Raw genomic sequence first — 21,667 nt, 5'->3', positions numbered from 1 at the left:
TAGTGTGTTGACTAAAACAGTACCTTTTATTAATTTAGGATTTGCTCTTTTATTTGAATGCTGTAACTTCAAAGCATTGTGGTACTTTTTAGAAGAAAGGTACAGTCTGTTTATGTAGTCAGCTGTGTGTCAGCTGACTAAAATTCCTTCTGGCAAGAGAGAACAGGTTATATGTGAGAGAGGATGAGGGACACGGAGGGCAGCAAGTTGGAAAAAATATTTTCAAAACAAGACAGTTTTGTTTTCTGTCTTATTTTCCCAGAAGCTTTGGCACAAAAAATGGCCGTCTCACCCCTCAGTCTCATCTTGGAAATCATATGTAGTCCTTCAGATAACTAAAGTCAATGGTATTAAAGTCAGGAAAGAGTGGCCTAAGTTATAACTTAAAGACTACTCCAGTGTACATCGTGTAGAGATGTTTCTGCCCTCAGTGCAGGTTTGTAAACAGTGGTATGTTTCTCCTGGCCCATGCACACTGTACCGACTAGAATCACAGCTACTGTATTTTGATGAGGACAAGCATTCCATTAAAATGTACAAAATAGGGATAATGGACAAATGTGGTTTCCTTTCATCATATATAGAATATAGAGCTCTACCTAGGTGTAGTGGACCACACCTTTAATCTCAGCACTTGGCAGGCAGAGGCAGGCAGATCTCTGTGAGTGCAGGGCCAGCCTGGCCTACAAAGTGAGTTCCAGGACAGCCAAAGTTACAAAGTCAGACCATGTCTTACTAACAAACAAACAAACAAACAGAACCCTATTATTCTGGTTTTTGGCTTTGAAATTGTACTTTTCATAAAATTTAATTAAACATGTTATTTTATGAAAGCGAAAGTTGAAAAACATTTAAGCATGAAGATCTTTCTTGTGATCTCTTATTTCCCGAGATAGGATGGAAACTCAAGATTTTTTTTTTCTTGTGTGTTAGACTTATCACTGCATTCTTCAATTCTGATGGCAGCCATACACAATGGTTAATAGCTGATTTCTGATTCTCTTTGGGATGGTGTAGTCTATTCTTTTATTTAGTTTTACAGTGTGTGGGGCTCCTGAAGAGACGGTATTCATTGACATGTCCAAGCTTATCTTTATTTTCACCTATTTTTCTATTTTTCAGCCAGTCTCTGGTGCCAGGTTGCTTTCTGTAGGGATGTTGGTGCAGAGGGTGATAATAGCTGTGTGCATGATTGTGCTCTTACACATTCTCTTAGACAAGGAACGAGCTATAGCCACCATCTTGTCCCCGGGGACTTGGTGTAGGAAGGACACAATAACTTTCCTGGGGCAGGCTTCTGCCCTCCCACCAACCTGCTCTCTAGCCACAGTTACTCTAATGCTCACAGGCCTGCCTGGCTTCTCGCCTCCTCCCCTACCCCCTAGGTGGGGGATGGTGTTTGGCTTTTACTCTTCTGGTTTCTCGTGGGTCTTACCTACTTCAAAGTCACAGGGACACGTTCCATCAGGCACCAGAACACATGCATAGCTTCCTCTCAGCTCAGACTCATCCATGGCTGCCCATGAGTGATTCATGTCTTTCTTTGCCTGCTTGCCTCCTTCATCTTATCTCCAGAGCTGCCTTCCTGTTGCCTCCCTTTCCTGTTCCACCAAATTTAGATTCGATTCTCTTCACATAGCACAGGGAGGCTCACACCTCTGTTCTTCCAGTGCCTTTCAACTTCTGATGGCCTTTCTGCATCATGTCACACTGGTCTCCTCCCCTCCTGCTGTCGTGTGTTCTGCACATTTTTATCATTGTGTTCTTCTCACTATCTATTTCTTTCCTCTCGCTCACCCAGGGGCTCGCCATCACCTTACTGTCGTGACACCTCACACACTGTGACATTTTCATGCAGATGTAAATGTGTTGTAATTCTTTCTCTGTTCCAGTAGAACAGACAGACACATGCTTACTAAACACTACCTCTGCTTTAGTTTCTTTCCCAGGTACTGGGAATGCAGTGGTGACCCCTGGAAAAGCAGCCCCTGCCCTCAGGACCCCCCAGTGTGTCACTGGGAAATAATTACTGTTGAACCTGTTGCTTGTTCTACCTATGAGCATCAATGTCACAGAAGTTCTGTCTAAAAGGCTGATATTTTCTCTTGCACTTTTTTCAAGTAGTTGTTTGGAGATGTTGAATGTGAGCTTGCACTTGGCTCCTTGAAAGCTGCCATTAGCATGCAGACTAAAGCCACGTGGTAGAGACCAAAAGCTCCAGTTCGGCCAAAAAAGCTCCAGTTTGGCCGGCTGAAGACAGTGCAGGAAGCGAAGGCATTGTTGCTATTACAGTATACTGCCTTCTTCTTTTAGTATTTTTTTTTTTGTAGTTTTACTCCCAAGAGCTACTTTAAAAGCTGTACATTATTAAAAGCATCAGTACTTAAATCAGTATTTATTAAAAGAGACATTAAATATATGTGTAATTAATGTTTGATGATTCTCCAGTTCATATCTGTCAACTTTCCTTTTCTACCTATACGTGTACTGAAGTGCCTTTCAGATTAACATCTGCCTTAAACTGGACATGTTTAAGCAGGTTGTAATGTATCCCAGGTGGGGAGTTGATCTGCTCAAACACATACCAATTGACGTTGTATACCTAGCCTAATGCCACATGAATGTGCATGAAAAAAAGAATTAAAACTTGAACCAGCCTGGATCAGACTGGGTTCTTTCTCTAGAAAATCATTCATTCCTACAGTGAAAAACTGAACTTTCAAAACCGTAGGATCCATCTTACAGCCAAAACACAAATTTACACTTCATTCAGTTGGCAGGAACCTTTACTATTAATTTAAAAAACGTAACCTCTGTACCATTATTAGTGCATTGTCTTCATTTCTATTACTGAGATAAACACCATGACTGAAACAACTTGGGGAGGAAAACATCTATTTCAGCTCAGGATTCTCATTTCATACTCTGTCATCAAAGGAAGTCGGGGTAGGAACTCCAAGCAGGAACTAAAGCAGAGGCTTTACTCTTTAGTTCTTAAAGAGTTTTTTAAGAAAAACTGCTTATTGACTCATTCCTCACAGTTTGCCCAGCTTGCTTTCATACACACTCCAAGATCACTAACCTGAGGTATCACCACCCTCAGTGAGCTGGGCCCTCCCACAAGAGTCTTCAATCAAGAAAATGCCCAGTAGACTTTGTACAGGCAATCTGATGGAGGCATTTTCTCAATTAAGATTCCATCTTCTCAGATGACCCTAGTGAGTGTCAACCTGACATAAAAACTAACAAACAGTACAGAATTGCTGCCAACACTGGGAAATTGGATTCAGATTTTAGTTATAAAATTTGGAGCATTGTTTCCTTCTAATGGCATTAACTCATTACTGACGATGAATATTGTGTAGAAAGACCCCAGCATATGTTCCCAGGCTCAGAATATTAACAGGCAACCTTCAAGAGAAAGTGAGGGTCTGTGGCAGATGAGGATTGAGGGCTTGGGGTTGGATTTGGTGGTAGAGCGTGGGCCTTGGACACTCAGGTTCCTAGGTTTAGTCCCACGCATGAGGGGTTGAGGAGGTGCAGGATTAAATTGATTTTATTATGATTTCTTGCTGTCTTCATGGAACCGTACAATAATGACTCTGAGACTCTGACACTGAGCAGCAGTTCTTGTCTACACAATGAAGCCTCTGCAACAGCTCCAGCACTGTGTGTGTGTGTGTGTGTGTGTGTGTGTGTGTGTGTGTGTGTGTCTCACACGTTCCAGGGGTCTGCCAGTGCAGCAGGCTACGGTCATCACGTGGGCTAGCAGAGACTTAGAGCTGCCCACGTGCTCCCCAGATTTGCTCACTGTAGCAGCTTAGCTCTGAGATGATTCACACTTGGAGAATTTTAAATTAAACCTTTAAATTACAAACGAATTAATTTGTGGCAAATTGAAGTCCAGTGCAGAATATTGGAACCTCAGGCAGGACACTGGAAAGCCAGTCAGGTAGTCTATGAGGGAAGAAAAGCCAATGTCATCAGGTAAGAAGACAACAGCTAAGGAAGATGAAAGATGTTACTTCATTATGTTTTTGGTCTTGTTTTTTACATTTCATAAGCCAATATGATATTTATTAAGTGCTCAAGTCCCCAATTAAACAGTCTTTCTTTGCAGTTGCCTTTAATAATGCAGGTATCAATCACTGTGTATCTAAATCTGCTAATTTCATTAGACTTTAATCTTTGCTAACACTGTAATTACATACAAAAAGCTGGTGAAGAAGACACATTGTTGAACAGACTGAGTGTGATATGGCTTAATTCCAAGTCACATGAGACAACAGCAGTCCATGGAGATTAGGAAGCCTAAATCTAAGCCAAGTTTTTAGGCAAAAAAAGCTAATAAAATGAAAACCGTAGGTGGGCTGTTTCCGACCTGAGCCCCATCCATACCTGCTGGCCATTGTGTGCTCCAAGTCCCCTATTTCCCGGAGCTGCACTATTTTGTGGGGATTTACTAGCTTGCCTGGTGTTGCCTTTTAGATTGGGGAATAGATTGATGGTCAGGGTCCTATCTTTATTACTTTTAATAATATGTACTTTGTAATATCGCATGTAAAGTAGATCAGAAATGTAAATAAAGTGGTATTTGCAGAAAAAATTCAGCACCTAAAATGTTACTTTTAATCTTATGCTATTTAAAATATGTAAATTACATTTTATGATCCTGGTGGATGTATCATCTCATCATACTGTATGTGGTGGGCTTAATCGGCAATTCATCTTTCTCAGCACTCCACCTTCTTTAGCAAGGAGGTTGTTCTGCAGGGTCTAGCCTGGCTGGCTCTTCAGGCCGCTGCAGTCAGCTGTTGAATTGTTCAGGTCATGAAGGTCTGAGGTGGACTGTCTTCCATGTTCTCCCTTCTTAGCTGGAATGGCTGGGATAGCTGCCTTCATAGCATCTGAGCTCTCTCATGGTTCCAAGAGAAGCAGCTGTTAGGCCTCCTCAGTTGTAGTCTCTGATATTTCACTAAGGTCAAAGCTTGTCATGGTCCAGCCCCTGAGAGGCATGAGGGCAGGCTGAGTGCTGCCTCTCCTTGGAACAGTGGCTCTCAACCTTTCTGACACTGTGACCCCTTAACACCGATCTCATGTTGTGGAGGCTCCCCTTCATAACTGTAAAGTCACTACTGTTATCAGATGTGATGTAAATCTCTGTGTTTTCCGGCTGGTCTCAGGTGACCCCTGTAAAAGGGTCATAAGCGCCTCAAGGGGTCGAGACCCACAGGTTGAGAGCCACTCCCTTAATGGCTTATCCCTGTCAGTCTGCCCCCCAGCTACATAGGTCATTAGCACAGCTTTTCACCTGTCGTTTTATTGCTCCTTTCCGTGTTGCTACCTCAGAGAACTTGAATATCCCAAGAGATTTATTTTCCCTGAAACCTGTGTCGCTTAGTATTGTTTCTTCTGTTCTAGATTTTTCTCCATTGTAGTTGTGATTTGGTGGCAGAAATCTCTTTAAAGATTATTCTAACAGTCAACGTGCCTTAATTTTAGCAGAGCATAGTGGTGCACATATGTAATCTCAGTACTTAGGAGGCTGAGGCAGAAGGATTCCAAGTACAAAGCTTACCTTTGAAGAAACCTCAGACTTGGTGAGTTTGAGGCCAGCCTTGATGACAGAGTGTGACGCTTTACCTAAAACACAAAAAGAGCCCCCTTCATTGCGTTCATGCTGCTGCTAGTTGTGAGCTTTTGCTGGTTTGCTGGAATTGAGAACAAGTTTATGATCAAACTGATTCTCATTTCTTGTTTTCGTTTTTATTTTTTGGTTTTCTTTTTTCTTTTTGCCTCTGAAATAACATTTGGGTCTGTCCTAACCCTCAGAATCCTGGAATTTTGTGACGTCATCTTGAACAACCCTCAGATGATATTTTGCTCTTCGTTCTGACCTGAGTTCCTTTGTTTTAACCTGTAACTTCATTTCCTTCAACATCACTGGCTTCTCTGTCTCTCCACACGCACTGTTCTCAGTATGAGCACTAAGGGCAGTTAGTGCCACCTGCCCTTCCTCACTCACTGCCCTCTGTTTGGGAACATTGCTCTTCTGAGCCTCAGCCGAGGAGGCTTCCTGTCTGGTTCACTGTGTGTGTGGAAGCTGCTCGGGCCCTTCCTTCAGCAGCTGCCCACCTGAATGTCCCCTCCTCCCGAGCTTCCATGCTCTGCCCTCGGGACAGCTGTCCCCCAGGCTCTCAGTCTTCAGTGCTCCCAGATGCCCAGCCTGTCTGTATTGTGGCAGGGTTTCCTCTGCTGCTTTACCATGGATCTGAACACATTATCTTTCTGATGTTTTGGCGCACTGATGACATTTTTGAAATTTCTAGACCTGACTAGTTTTCTTAAAATAGAAAAAAAATGCCTCTTTGTTATCTTATCAAGCTGTGAGCTACAGAAGAGGAAGTGTGTGCTCGCCCACCTCTTAGTCCACTCATCCCAGAGTTCCAACTGCACTCAGGATCTGTGGATGGCCGCGTCTTGTCTTTGTGTACTTTCAGCTCCAAGCACCATTCAGGATTATTATGGTTCTTTTTCCTCTCCCCCCCTCGCCCCCAGTCTCTGTACTACAGTAGACCCAGCTTCTTTATTTAAAAAAAGAAAAAAATCCGAGCCCTGTAGTACTTTCCAAAAGGAAGTGTCCTTTCCTTGTTCTTCATGAGAAGTAAGATGTTTTGGAAAAGAGTTGAAAACAGCTCAGTGCAATCCATGCTTACCAGATCAATCCCTATTGGTTGTGGACAGTTGTGCAGTACTGTCTGTTGTTACAGGAGCTTGTTCATCCATCCCCACTGGACACAGAGCGAATGTCCAGACAGGAGCGTGAACAATGCTCACTCTGTCACTAACTGTTTCACTTTCTGAAATTATTCATCATTGAACAGTGTAGGGCTTTGGGGACATAATATTTGTGACATGGGTCTCTTTTTTATTAAAATTAAAATGGACACATGTAGCAGTTGATCTCGGAGTGTTATTGTGTTGCTTATAAATGTGCACTTATTCAATGATTCTATTTATGGTCATACCTAGTGTCGTTGGTTCTATCCTGTTAGTCTTTTTCCTTTGTGTTTTTATGTATGGGTGGCAATGTGTGCACAAGCATCTTGGAAGCCTGAAGCTGATGTCAGGAATCTCCCTTTATCACTTTTCTACCTTATACTTTGAGCTAAGCTCTCTCAATAAATTCAGCGCTCACTGCCAGTATAGCTAATCTGGATAACCTGGCTAGCTTTATTGCCTCTGAGATGCCTCTGTCTCTGTCTTCCAAGGTTCGAGTTCCAGTTGGGCATCATATTCACTTGGAATTTGCATGGGTTTCAGGTGTCAGAAATGCAGTCCTTGCTTTACACAGCAAGTACTTTCACTTTTTTTTATTTAAATTTTTTTTGAACATGAAATGCTTTTTTATAGCATGTTTTACAAGGGGAGGGGGTAAGAGGGGTCAGGTGGTGGAAAAGTACAGAATCTTCTTGGCCTGTGCCTTGAAACATGTCATGGTCTATACAGTACACTGCCTTGAATTATGATCTATCTGCTATTCTTTTTTACCTGCTGACCCCACTCCCAGCTTTAACTTGTTAGCCTTTAACCTTCTTCATTTAAATTTTTAAAAAAGCCACCACAGGATGCATAGAAAATAAATACAATTAAAAGTATAGTTAAAAGCCAGTGCATCCCGTGCAGTCAGTGCTCCAGCCAGGCCACTGGTGGAGAAATTAGCTGCAGGTGGGGTTTCAGGCCGTCTGTTTCCATAGAGACGTCTGCTGCTCCTGTACTCTTGGTCATCATCTTTTGCTACTTATCGATGCTTATGACTATATTCTCTAAGAAATACAGTTTTATTTTGCATGTTTTAAATTTTGCAGAAATGGGTTTCCACTCTATATTCCTTTGCAAGTTTGCATCCATTAAGCATTGTAATTGGAAAGGCATTTTGTTTCATAGGGTTGGGTTTGTAGGTTCAGTGAAATGTGTCACATGAGTATACTAGGATGTACTTATTTACTGTACTGATACAGGCCCACTTGGGTTATTGCAGTTTATAACTTTTTAGAAGTACTGTCTGTTCAGCTTCCCAGGGACAAGAGAGTTTCTACCTAATTGAGGATGGGATTACAGGCCATGTGTGTAGGTCGTTCTGTTAGATAATGCCTACTATGCTGAGAATGGTAGGCTCGCTTACATGTTCAGCAATAGCATATGATGGTTATCTTCCCTGCCTCCGTCTTTGCCAAATTTGGAAATTAAGTGTTTTGCTCCTGTGTGAGTTTTGTATTGGTAGCATTATGAGGCTATGTTGCATTATTAATTTGCATCTTTAGTGACGAATAGAATTGAGCGGTTCACTATTAGCCATCTAGACGGCATCTCTTTGTAAGGCCTTATTGGAGTCTTTTGCTTAAACATCTTGCAGTGATCTCCTGGTCATAAAATTCATAAATCAAAACATTTCACCATGCATAGATTATTCTCCAGGATTACTACACTACTTGGCATATATCTCCATGCTATACAGTTTCTTGCCAATAACTGCGTATTTTTAGATGAACTGTGTGATTAGCGTCTATCCACCTCTAATCCTTCTAAAACATTGCAGGTTTTGACACTGCTTCTATTTCCAGAGTATTTTAAAACTGTGACTGAGTACTTGGTCTGGTACTTGAGACTCTAGCGTAGAGTCCATGTGGTCCTGAAGATGTTCAACTCAGTAGGCACGCTCTCGGGTTCCTAGGGCTGTGCTTGCTTCTGCAGTGTTTCCCCAGTTTCATTATAAACAACACAGAGAAGCTTTTAGTTACCACCTAGTATTAATGGTTTTTCTTATTTCTACTGTCTCTTATCCTTGTTTTACCTTAAATGTTTCATCATCCTGTCATTAGTATCTTTATATATTTGAATTATATTTATATGTTCACAAGTTTTTTTACTTACATTATCTTAATTTGTTCTTAAACATCATTATTTTAGCTTAAGCACTTTCAAATAAATGTACTGTGGTTCTTGTCAATATAGTGTTCTCCTGAGTGTTCTAAATGAAGTCAGAAAATATATTTTATATTCCTTGCTTCCATCTCAGGAAAGAAGGGGAGTCTGTAGAATCCAACTTTTTAGTAGTTTGTTGAAAAAAAGTATACTTACATTTTGATTAAAAGTTATTAAAGAGCAATTAGAAGAGAATAAAGACGAACATCTAGTATTGAGTTAATGTCCCAGCTTATAAATTTGGTAGAGCTGATTTTGTGATTTATCTGTGATAAGTGGAATTATGTTTATTGGGCCATAAACTGCCTATATATTTTATTTATAAACTGCAAAGAAAGCCTCCCATCACACTAGAATATATGAGAGCTGCCAATTTGAGCACAAAGAAATGCCCACTAATCAGTTGGAGTTCAGTGTGCGGATACAGTGTCCCCAGAAACACATGTAATGCAGACACATCAGTTTCTCAGTAAATCTTCTTTGTCTTTGCTGAGTCATACCTTGAAAACTCACAGTTACTCAGCTGCTTCCAAACAATGTCTTAGGAAGCTCAAAAGAGTGGAGTCCAACAACGGAAGCTGCAACCACCTGAGGCAGCACACACCTTTAATCCTAGAACTTGAAGGCATAGACAGAAAGAGCACCAGATGCAGTGTGTTAGTCCCTCAGCATAAGCCTGGCTTCCTGGCCTCCACCTGTCTCCTAGAAGGGACCATGTGGCGCAGTTGACAGCGCCTGAAGACTCAGTTTCCTGTCTTTGGACTGCAGGCCTCCCGTGAGGGGCAGGTACCACCTACCTTCAGGGGCAATCAGTTATGAAAACATTGTACATTTGAACCACAGTTCAAAAGGAATGATCTTCCTGAGCAATGTGATGATTGTTCAAATTTGATTCTAAGTGTAAAAATAGAATAATACACTGTCATTCCAAAGACATTTTTAGTGTTGCTCTCAGGGTTGTTACCTAAAGATTTTAGCCTCTTGTGTCCATAGCAGTCCTTCAGAGAGTGGGAGGATCTACTTGTCTCCACAGGCCTTAGCTTTCTTGGGTTAGCCTTCTCTTCTTTTTTGCCTCTGTTTCACTGAGGATCTGTTGTGTTTCTTCTATGATATTTTGAGTTCAGAAGGCACAAAACCAGCACCATTCATTACAACCCTTCCTATGCCTAGAACGAGTAGCAGAATCCCTTTTATAGCCCGCTCACCATTTTCTAAATGGATCCACCCATCATTCCTGTGAATGCGTCATCTATAACAGGAAGTGGGTATGTCCCAAGAAACCTGAAGTGGGGGGAATGTAGGTCACCTTAGCTTTTGAACTGCTCTCCGTTGAACCTAGAGCATCTACACATCTGCCCAGTGTATTGCTGAGCTATAAAGTTCATATAGGATCTTGCATTTATCCTGTTGTTATTTCATTAGAGGCAGCTCATTAATGCAACAGAATAATAGTTCTCTTGCTTGTATTCTAATTTTGTTATTTGGTAAATTCACTATTTGTCTTACTTATTGCAGATTTCAAACATGCCCTGTTTATTTGTATCGTTGGTGAAGGTTTTGGTCAGTATTAGGTCAAGTTGAGAATTCTGGCATAACATTAGAATTCTCTACAGATTGATATATTTCATTCAGGTATTTATAGATTGTTCAAGTCAGCAGTTGCCCTTATTTCAGCCCCATTTCTATGTTAATTATAGAATCATAAGGGACTTTTAATATTGTGCATGCCTCACTAGAATTGAGATGCACTGCATTTCCATGGTTACACCACCAAAGAAGGAAATTTGACAAGCTTACGGTGACTTCTTTGGTACACCTCTTCTTAGTTCCCAAAAATCATTCTTGCATAACATTCTTTGAAGAATCACACCCAGCGTCTTGTCTCTGTCTTATTTGTAATATGAGGAACCTACCTTCTCTTTTCTAAAAATGTAGGCATGGCATTTCTTCCTTCCATTTTCCTGGCATGACTTCCATTCTCCATGTTTCTTTGGAAAGCCCCTAAAATGGCTCTGTTCTCAGGTCTTCAGTGTTCGATCACTCAGATCTGGGACATTACACTCACTGAGGAAGACTTGGCTTGCTGCTGCACTGTCTCTTATCTATGTGTGTTCACAGTGGAAAGAGTAATAGGATTCTGTGACCCTAGTCATTATGAATACTAACCTCTGGACTTGCCAAAAAGAGGAATCCACTTTTGTGTTTAGTTTTGCTTAGTTTTATTTCCAACACATTAATGGATCTGTGATTGTAAGAATGATAAGAAAATAGACACCTTACTGTGAGGTTCCTTTTGGGTTACAGCACTTGATATTTGTTACAGAGAGAAGGCTGAGTGTCTCCACTCTCCACTCTGTCCCTGTATACAGCGTCCGGGTTAATAAGGAACTGAAACAAAATAGCCCTGCTAATGAACATTACTTCTGCACTGTAGTAGTTTCCTTCATAAGCATGCTCTTTGAACCTCTGTTGACTTCAGTGCTGTGTCATTGTTTGCCTCTTGCTAGACTTTGCCTTCTGTGATTCAGAATTTGCTGCATCAGTGAGATGATGAGCCATAACTGCCTTCCACCTCCAGTCCCTTCCCACCCTCCGTAGCATGTGAGTGAGCATCGTTGTGCTCTGAAGATGCCCATCATGTTTCAGGAAGCCTGGGTCGCTGTGCTCACCAAAATAAACATTATTAAATAAAGCACAGCGCACTCCCTGAGATGCAGTAACTTAATTTGGTTTCTGTCTTTAAACTCAGTGCATCCTATAACAGAATGAATACTTTGCCCCTTTTCTAAACTCCTTTTTGCTCGATGACTTTTTTTCATCCTTCTGACACATTGGTTGTTTCATATTATACTCTTGACATTTAAATTCCTTGGGTTTTGGCATTGTTTGTTTCACTGTTGCATAGTAACATTTTTGTTCTTCCCAACCATCTGTTCATTCTAAGGTGTGTGATTCCCCTCCTCCACAATGACCAGAATGCTTTTATCTCTCTACTTGACTGCTTCGTTAGGCTCTGTGTAGGGTTTTTTCATCAATAGACATGCTGATGTTATCTTTGATAAACACTTGGTAAAAATAGAACTCCAGCTAGTATTTTGAATGTGTCTAACACCTCAATGGACACATTATAAAAGATAAAGATGTCCATAAAAACCATTGAATTGTGTTGTATAAATACTAGCATGTCCATTTTTATCACTGAGGAACTCGATGCTTGAGGAATGGTGCTTTGCCTCAGTGCTCCCAGGTTTTGATCATAGACTCACTTGATCCAAGAATGAAGCCCCTCCTACCAGTCCTTCAGGAGATCGTCTTGTAGATTAGAGTGCACCAGGTGCTTACACTCTGGGAAACCAAGAGCTCACCCTCCAGAGCAGGCACAAGAGAGCCTCCTCAGTGTGGTTTCACCTTGGGAAGATGTACAGATGCACCCAAGCTGAGCCTCCAGAGCAGGTACAAGAGAGCCTCCTGCACCCATCAGATCCACTGCCTGTGCCCATGAGCATGTTAAGAGCGAACATCCACAACAATGACCCAGAAGTCCTAAAGGTCAAGATAGAGTGGATGAAGATACGTGCTTAGGCATGCGAACCTTTGCTTTTGCTTAGAGTGTTGTTCAGTAAAGAGCAGCTGGTATTGGAAGTTAGGAGTGGGAAAAATTTCCCAGATCAAAGGATGCACTTCAACACCATAGAAGTTAATTTGTTAGAAACCGAAGTACAGAGTGGTATTTAGAATAAACCATGAAGAATGTTGGCAAAAATATGATGTATAAGTCCAGTAGCACATTTAAGTGGAGATGGCCTTTTGGGCATTCTATGATTTATTTGGTGGGATTTGCCCAGTGACAAGAAGTGAGAGACATCAAAAAGGTGTTATTTGTATATTTTTATTCAACAGGGATTAATTAAACATTAATTATATGTATGAAGCATTAGCCTTGTTTTATAATATGATGAAATCTTCTTTCAAGGAGACATATACACCTATATTACCAAAGTATTTGTAACATTTTATACGGCATCTTTTCTTGCTATTTTCTTAGCTTGTAGAATGTCTGTCAGAGTCTTCTTGTGAACACAGTAGAATTGTCTTAGGAGACATCTGTTGCTAGGAACCTGTTCTGTAGCAGTAGATTGGAGTGATCAGATTCCTTGAAAAAAACCAAGTCATGAGAGCCCCCCACCTTGGGTGTCCTGGTTGTAAGTTGTTAAGACATAGAACTTGTTTTCAAAACCGTAGACTTTCATTGGTTAACTTTCAAGCTTTTCTTGAGTTTCAAATTTTCTTTTTCAAACCTATTGTCTAAGCTTCTCCAATCGATGAAATATTTTTCTGTCAATTCATGTTTGTAGATGTCTTTTGTGTACATACTTCCTAGAAAGTTGTGTCATTTAAAGAGCCCTCCTCCAGCCCTTTTAATGTTATTTTTCTACAATGATTTTTGCATATTATCAAGTATGTATTTGCTATTGGACTTGTGATCACTCTGTAGCCAGCCACTGTAGTTCTTAGGAACCATCTACAGTGGGACTCAAAAGCAAATACCAGCCCCCAGAGATGCTCAGGAAGCAGTGTTAACCCTTTGCCTGCTTGATTGCAGGAGGAATGCCCGCCCCTGAACAGGCCTCACTGGTGGAGGAGGGGCAACCACAGACCCACCAGGAAGCTGTCTCCACTGGCCCAGGCATGGAACCCGAGACCACAGCCACCACTATTCTAGCTTCCGTGAAGGAGCAGGTACACCCTTTCATTGACATTTGCGATGACATTTCTTCAATGCCTTTAAAAATTAATCTTTGGATGTGTTTTCAATCTGTCTAACGTCCTTGATGCCTTCACGTTTTCTAATTATAAGGTGTTTACATCCCTGAGTACATTGGGATGACTGGCATGTAGAGCTGCTCCAGCTGCCAGTCAGCATCGGAACATGCAGGATACTTGTGCGTCTGCAAGTAAGGACAACCTTGATGGTGCTCGGTGTCTGTCTCCCACATTGCCGAGTGTGTGCATGCACGCAGAGCTGTGTACAACGTGTTTCACAATGCTGACTGTCCAACAGGACTCTGGCCTGTACTGTCTAGATACTCTGAGTATTTTAACATAGGTATTAGGGTTGTCTCTGTGGTTTTGGGGGTGGGGGGGTAAAAGCTGTATTTGTATGTTTGTCTCAATCCAAGTAATTCATTTTGTGAGCTAATGTAAAATTTGTCACACTGTGCCTGTTTGCTTCCACTTGTGTTTATGCTTATCTTTAAAGCACTAATACTCTGTCCTTTAATTCCCAGTGACCTTCAGAGTTAGGTCTTATCTGTGGTGCTTAGAGAAACTGGAGCTCTCAAATTTAATTTTTAAGATTTAAAGGCTTAATAAGCTACATGTAAATGTATCCTCTAGGAATCATTTTCTGCCTGTCTCCAAAAGAATTCATGTGCCCTCCGTGAAGGTTATTCTGCTCAAATAATATATTAATTCTTTTTTTTTTTTAATTTACTATTACTGGGTATTTTTATACTGAAAAAAAAAAACTGAATGTGATAGTGTTTTCCAAACTCAGCATCTGTGGCACACATAACTAATGAAGAAAACGAAGGAGGAACCATTAACATCTCATTACTTCACCATTTTCCTTAGCCAGGAACTCTGCATGGGATCACTCCTTACCTGATACTAGAGCTCAGTTTTTAAGAAAACCAGTTTAGGAAATTACTCGAATAACAGTGTGATTATTTTCCTTCTTGAATTTGGGAGTTTGGAAAGTACAAGAGCGTTTGAAGGGCTGTAGCTGTGGCTCAGGGTGCAGTGTCTGCTGTACACGCAGTATATTCTAGGTTCAATCCCCGATGCCACAAAGTAAGACAGGAGAAAAGGAATGTCACATTGCTTTTGTTTACTCTTGAATGTACCTCCCAAGGCCAGGAAGTGAGGAGAAATGGCCTGGAGCCCCCAGTAGCTGTCAGAATCTGATGTAAGGAGAGTAAGGTGATGTACCTTAGTGTTTATACTGTTCTGATGAAGCGTTGATAAATTGATCTAAATGCCCATAACTGACTGGAAACTGGAAACCATGTGCACTAAACACAGCAGCAGAGACACTGCATTTGCACCTTCACACCAGAGAGCTGACCGCTGAAGTCCCTGGGGAAACCTGCTGTGATCTTTCAACTGAGGAATTCTGGGGTGGCCTAAGAGTATGTTAGAACTTCATCTTTTAGTGATACATGGCCTAAGAGTATGTTAGAACTTCATCTTTTAGTGATACATTATATTCAAATGAATATTTTGCGTGATAGTGCAAAGATTCTAATTTCTCCAGGCAGCAAAGCAAAGTACATGCTGCTTATTAAAAGGATCATCATATGTCATCCAGATAATTTAGTTATTTGGAAGACGAATTCTATCTTTTCTTTTCATGTCCTGAGGAGTTGGAGTTCATTAATACACATTTGTAGTTTCCGTACATAATTTCTTTTCAAAATTGTCAGTGTTCAGCACTCAGGATTTCAATCACTCACTCCAGAGAATTCTGTATTCTGAGTTAAGACACATGCCCGCTTTTTAAATAGCAGTGCAACTTCCATAGGAGTTTTCAAAACTACACAGCATGCACTTGAGTAAAAGCTTCTTGATCCTGTAATGAAATATGCCACTTTCTGTTGTCAGCCCTATGAGACAGAGCAGAGGAAAGCAACACATGAATAAATAACACTGCTTACCTTCTAATTCTGAGTTTAACTACTCATCAGAGCATCATTCTTAGCAGACATGTTACACACCAGTGAAATGATTACTGCTGATAATGTCGGGCATCAAAGACCAGTGTTCTTAGATGGGACATTGAATCACTTAGCCTTGCTGCCTTGCCCTGGTCCTAGTTGTGGATGATGAAGTCATCTCTGCTATTCTCCACGGTTGGACCCAGTTTGATGGCAGCAACATCTCAGTAAGGACTTTGTGCTGGGGCTCAGAAGGAAGGACACTTGTAGTGCAGTTGGGTAGATGGCTCCACTTTCTATCTTTGTTTCTCTGCTTGCTGTGTCATCTTGAGAGTTTTGTTGTTGTAGTTGTTTTGTTTATTTTAAGCCTTTCTATACTTCAGTGTCCTCACTAATAGAATGGGTATAAAGACAGTGACAGATAGTATTCACACATAGAAAATGTGTACAGCAGTACTTGGCACCTAGGAAGGACTGATACCACCACCACCACCACTACCTCTACATATAAAGAGCTCCAAGGAGCTGCTAGTTTTAGTTTTAGATTATTTAAGGATTCCATGAACCTTCTTTTGGACGTTGACATTAGCAGACCAAAACCCTGTCCAATCATTGAGTGGTATTTGTGTTCTGCTAGTATTTTACTTAACAAATGGTCTTAAGCTTTCAAATTTTCACAGTGGTAGCCTCACAAGTAAAAAGAGTTTCATATGTAAATTCTGAGGTATGGTCATGTAAAAATAGCTTATTAACTTGTTGATTTATCACAACCTCAGTCATGGATACTGTGAAACTGTCGGCACTTAGTGGAAGAATTGTACAGGCAGGAAACTGGCGAACAGCCTATAGCAGTCTCAACAGCCCCAATTGGCTTCCAGGGGTCATGAAACCAAAGACCCTTTCCCTCTGGGGTCCTCTGGTAACAGAAACCACATGGCTGCTCCCTGGCACAGGTTGGAATTCACATTCTACTTTTATGAAATGATAGCTTTTCACGTAGATGTCAACAAGGGTCTTAGGATTTCTATGGCTGTGAAGAGACACGATGACACAGCAACTCTTAATAAAGGCAAACATTTAATTGAGGGTGGCTTACACTTTCAGAGATTTAGTCCATTATCATCGTGGCGGGAAGCAGGGTGGTGTGAAGCAGTCATGGTGGTGGAAAAGGAGCTGAGAGTCCTACTTCTGGATCTGCAGAAAGAGAATGCCATATTGGGCGTGGCTTGAGCTTCTGACACCTCAAAGCCCATCCTTTAATAAAACACTTTCTCCAACAAAGCTGTAACTACTCCAGATCACCCAATAGTGCCACTCCCCATGGGTCAAACACGAGTATATGTAGGCCATACCCATTCAAACCACAGCAGCAATGTATAGGAAAATTCCTCACTCTGGGGAGGATCAAAGGCTAGCTCCTTTATGAAGATGTATTCTGCCAGCCTGAAATCACCTCTCTCCTGATCCCTCATGCGTCCTGTGCTGCTTTGGGCTTACATAATTGGCTCCCTAAGGAAAGAGTGGTGCTTTATACATGTGTTACAGGTTTCTCTTCCCAGCAGCCCCTACTATATCAGTCTTGCAATAAATGATTGTCCAACGCGGAGTTCAGTACTGTTGGGATAGCCTCGTTACTGGCTTGCTGTTCACAGATACGTGGTAAGCAAGTCTCACATCTTTCAAATAGCTTCTTACCCAGCCGTACATTCTTGTTCTTACGACAGTTTTAATTTTCCTGTACCCATATTAATCTAGGAACTAAAGCCATCTACATAGTTGACTATAAAGTTTTATTTTATGTCTGTTGTCATTTTGACACAGCTGTTACAGCTTTCATTCCCCACATGTCCAAATTAACAGACAATTAAGAACAGATAATAAAAGGATGGGTTATGATATTGATTTGGGAATTTGCTCCATGAGAAATGCAGGTTAATTCCTAGAAATAAGAGGAGTGAGGTCCTTGGACTTAAATCTGAAGTTACAGAAAGTGGCAGTTGGGTCACAGCCGCCAGTTGGCTCCAATCAGGGTCATCTTTTGGCAGCTTCTGCTGTTTATCTCTCAATAAGGATGCAGGAATCCAAGATAGATTAAGAGACAAGGAGGGTTGTTTTTTTTTTTTTTAAATCCTGATAGTGTGTCAATTTCTGACAAACTTTAAACTGCTGAATAGCTAGCTTATTGTACTGTATACAATCATTAGATGAAGAAATATGTCAAAATGTAGTGCCCTCAATGAAACTTGCATCAGATGAAAACCAGAGACCAAAATGACAGAGTCAGTTTAGAAATTACACAGCATGCTTTTGACTGCAAAGGAATCTGGTATGGCACTGGCTATTCATTGTGTCTCTCTGCAACTTTGTTATGCCCCGTGCCCTCTTCAAAGGTACAGGGAAACAGTAAGCCACAGGGTACGTGCAGGGTATTACCAAATGATTGGCAGAGTATGCTGTATTTTTATAACAGATACTACTATCTCTTGGTTTTATAAATGTTTTTCAAAATAAGACTGACATTACCAATCATGGGTAGGATTAACAAATAAATTTCACAGTTCTATATAGGATGCAAGATTACTTATTTTCTATAGACTCGTGTGTATGTGTGTGTGTGTGCGCGCACACATGTGCATGAGCGTGTGCATGTGTGCATGTGTACATGCTTGTGTGTGTGTGTGTGTGTGTGTGTGTGTGTGTGTGTGATTGTGATGTGAACTTGCCTTGGGGGCTCTGATTTCATTCTTTTGGCTCCTCATAAGCCACATTCTTTAAATTGTTTTTGATGATAATTAAGAAACTTGAAATCCAGAATTAAGATTGAGATGAACCCAGATGGCCCAAAATGGGAGTCAAAGGGTAGGTGTTACCACATTGCTAATACATGAGTGTTGTGTGTAGCTCTTGTTCTGGTGTGCTCTTAAATTAGGTACCCCGTGTGCTGCTTCTGTTATTTTCCATGAGTGAGAATCACTCTGTTCCTCATTTGGAGAGCTCTCAAGGAAGATTCCATCATTCATAATAATGTGTTCCTGGAGTTTTCTGGAAATTATAAGTAGACCTTCATTATGCCTGTATTTATTTAAGTGATAGTTAAATATCAAAGAGTGAAGGGAGAACCTGGGATCCTTAAAATTTGAAGATAAAACAAAAGAATTTGGAGCCCAACCATGTCCTATTGATATTCCTTCATTTGAACATGGCTATCTTAGCTTTGGTAATTACATGCCCCTCCTGTATGGCAGAGTGCCTAGAACTCAACACACTCTTGTGCAATTATTTACTTAATTCCTCTGAACCTGAAACAATGCACTGCTCCACACCTCCTCTGCAGCCTCCTTTTGTGCAGCTTGAGTTTATTTACACTCACTGGTCCTCCCTGACACACTTCAGCCACTGGCAGAAAACATCTTCATTCCAGCTGGAAGCAAGCATAGTTTATGGGAGCTATGGAAAAGCAGTGTACTGTCACCTCGGCACCCAGCCTTTTATTTTCCCTCTTAGCAACCTGCTTATCTCTTCTATTGGTAACTAAACCATCCTGACAGTTGTGACGATTGTTTAACTTACATTTTCCCATGTCTGAACTGCATCATAAAGCACAAGGGAAGGAAGGCTGTGTGTGTGTGTATGTATGTGTTTTGTGAGAGAGATTAAATTTCATAGTTTTTCCTCCTTAATATTATAGAAATAAGTTGAGAAATAAGGTTAAATGATAGAGCTCCTGTGACATCACCGGGCTTATATTCAAGAATTCCGAGCAGTCACACTGGACTCTGTAGAGATAAGTCTGAAGTTGTATGTCAACACTAGAAGTTTGGTGTTTTGTATGTTCTGTGGATGCAGATGAGAACACTGTTCATGCATGAGCTTGTACATCCATTTTCTGGTGACCTGCATGCAAGCAATCAGCTGGACCCTGGACATTCTGAGTTCTACCTTCTCTGAGTTATACTTCAGAATTTCTGAGTATTTGTTCTGTTTGAGCTGAAGACAGCTTTTGAGTATGTTGACACTAGGGTTTGGGGTGCAGTGTCCTTTAACTATAGAGATGTGTTTATATAAACTCCATCTGGCTGTTCACATGTAGCAGGATCACACACACACAACTAAACTGCATAATAGGTGTCAAAATAGGCTTTCCTGTATGTAAAGTAAAAAAAAAAAAGCATGGACACTTTTAACTAGCCTTTGCTTTTAATTAATTAAAAGTATTTATCACAAGCCTACTAGGAGCAAAGCTCTTTGTCAAGGGTATAGAGAAATTGGAAGGAGACCTGTAAGGTGATCTGTTTCATATATTCCTTTCAGAAGAATGTACAGTCATGGAGAGTATTGTACACTTCACTGGAGGAGCAATGGCTCATGAACTAAGTGGCCCACAGGTCTGCTCTTGTATGTGTGCTCTGGTTCTTCTTGTGTTTAGACATGCTAACACACACGTATTTAGCATGTCAGTTGTTTGTATATTTACTGATTTTGGTATTTTAACTTTAATTTTTTATCAGCAGTATTTTACATTTGAAAGTAATAGAATACTTTTTCTTCCTTAACATTTATAGCCAAACCTGACATTTTATGCTTAAAATTCTAATTTCCTTTTCAGTTGGATAACCCAGTTCACAGTTTCTTTTCAGAGCTAAATTATTAATGCATGAGGTAATTTCCCCTGTCTGGGCACACTTTCTGCTACTAAATTTGAAGTGGTCACTGCTGCCCTGGTAAGATGGATGGCCAACATCATTCAGCTCTGAATTTTGTTCTGGTCTGATGTTTTTCCCGTTGGTTCTGGTAATATCTCAGAAACATACTTTTCATTGAGGTAGGCCCCAAAGCTGCTCAGAGCTTTGGCAAAGGATGTGTGTTCTGGAGGTGCCTGTCTGAACACTTACACGCTTACTTTCTAGATTGCCGTTTCTGTTACTTTGCAGAAATGAGTCCATATGGTCTGACTTCATTTGTGTATGTTTTATGAATATATTGTTTTCCAGAGTGATTAGATCTGCTTGTACCTTAGCAAAGTAATTTAGTTGTAATTATTTTGTTTCAGGCATGCCTAAGAAAAACCATTTAAAACAAAGGCTTTTCAAACAACTTAAAAGATAAATCTTTGTCTTAACTTGTAGAATCTCTGAATTTATGAATCAAACCTTCATGACTTAGGGATTGCACAAAGCAGAAACAGTTTGTAAACAAGTTGAAATGACTCACGGAAACTTGAAGACATTCATATTACACAGTTATTTTTTATATAATCCTACTTCAATAACTATACTTCAGATATACATACAGTTTTTATAAGTAGGATAGAATATTTAGTATTGAAATATTTAGCTTTGGAGAGATAAACTTTTCTTGGATAATTATATAATAGTTCAAGTCATTTCAATGTTTAAGCTACTAAGTTTAAAATGTTTTATTAGAATATTAATTATACATAATAATGAGTTTCATTACAATATTTTCAGACATCTATGTAATGTATAGTTGCATGTAGTTTTATGCTACCACCTTAGCTCTGGGAGGTGATCACGCTACCAGCCCCTTCCAGCTTCCCTTGAATCCTCAGATACAAGACATACACTCAGTTTGTTCTTTTATAACTTGCCTTTTTGACACAATTGTTGGGTGTTACGGTCTCTTGCCTGGAAAAGTGTGCCCTTGCCAATTTATTATCTCCATCTCTCCACATGCCCTAAACTTCAGTGGCTAGTCACCTGGCCCCTGCCAAACATCCTTGGCCACCTGCCTGTGGCCTCTGCCACAGGCCCCAGCTCCCCCACGCCCACCCCCCCACCTCACATGGTTGGTGCATTCTTCTTTCACCAAAGCATGGCAGAAGAAAATTCCTCTCTCCTTCCTGTGTCTTGCTTTTCCTCCTGGGACCTAGAAGTCCAGCCTGTACCTTCCGCCCAGCAGTTGGCCCCGGTCTTTTTTTTTACTGACAAATCAAGAATCAATTGAGG

General features: G+C 40.7%; 1 protein-coding gene across 16 annotated transcripts in view; it reads left to right on the top strand.

The window, feature by feature from the left end:
* The window catches only part of Pkp4 (plakophilin 4), a 206,894-nt gene that overhangs the window by 52,444 nt on the left and 132,783 nt on the right, over positions 1–21,667 (top strand). For 15 of the 16 annotated variants that reach the window (XM_028769332.1, XM_028769318.1, XM_028769324.1 and 12 more), the window contains exon 2: positions 13,589–13,725. Coding sequence is in view for 11 of the 16 variants with exons in the window: in XM_028769318.1 (XP_028625151.1) it covers positions 13,594–13,725 (132 nt within the window). In the remaining 5 variants the exon portion in view is untranslated. Of the gene's footprint in view, positions 1–13,588; positions 13,726–21,667 lie in introns of those variants that run through there. The other variant, XM_028769326.1, reaches the window with a different exon arrangement.

Source organism: Grammomys surdaster, unplaced genomic scaffold (assembly GCF_004785775.1).
Source record: "Grammomys surdaster isolate TR1022 unplaced genomic scaffold, NIH_TR_1.0 191, whole genome shotgun sequence".
Taxonomy (NCBI): Eukaryota; Metazoa; Chordata; class Mammalia; order Rodentia; family Muridae; genus Grammomys; species Grammomys surdaster.
This window is presented reverse-complemented; position numbering and strand designations above follow the sequence as displayed.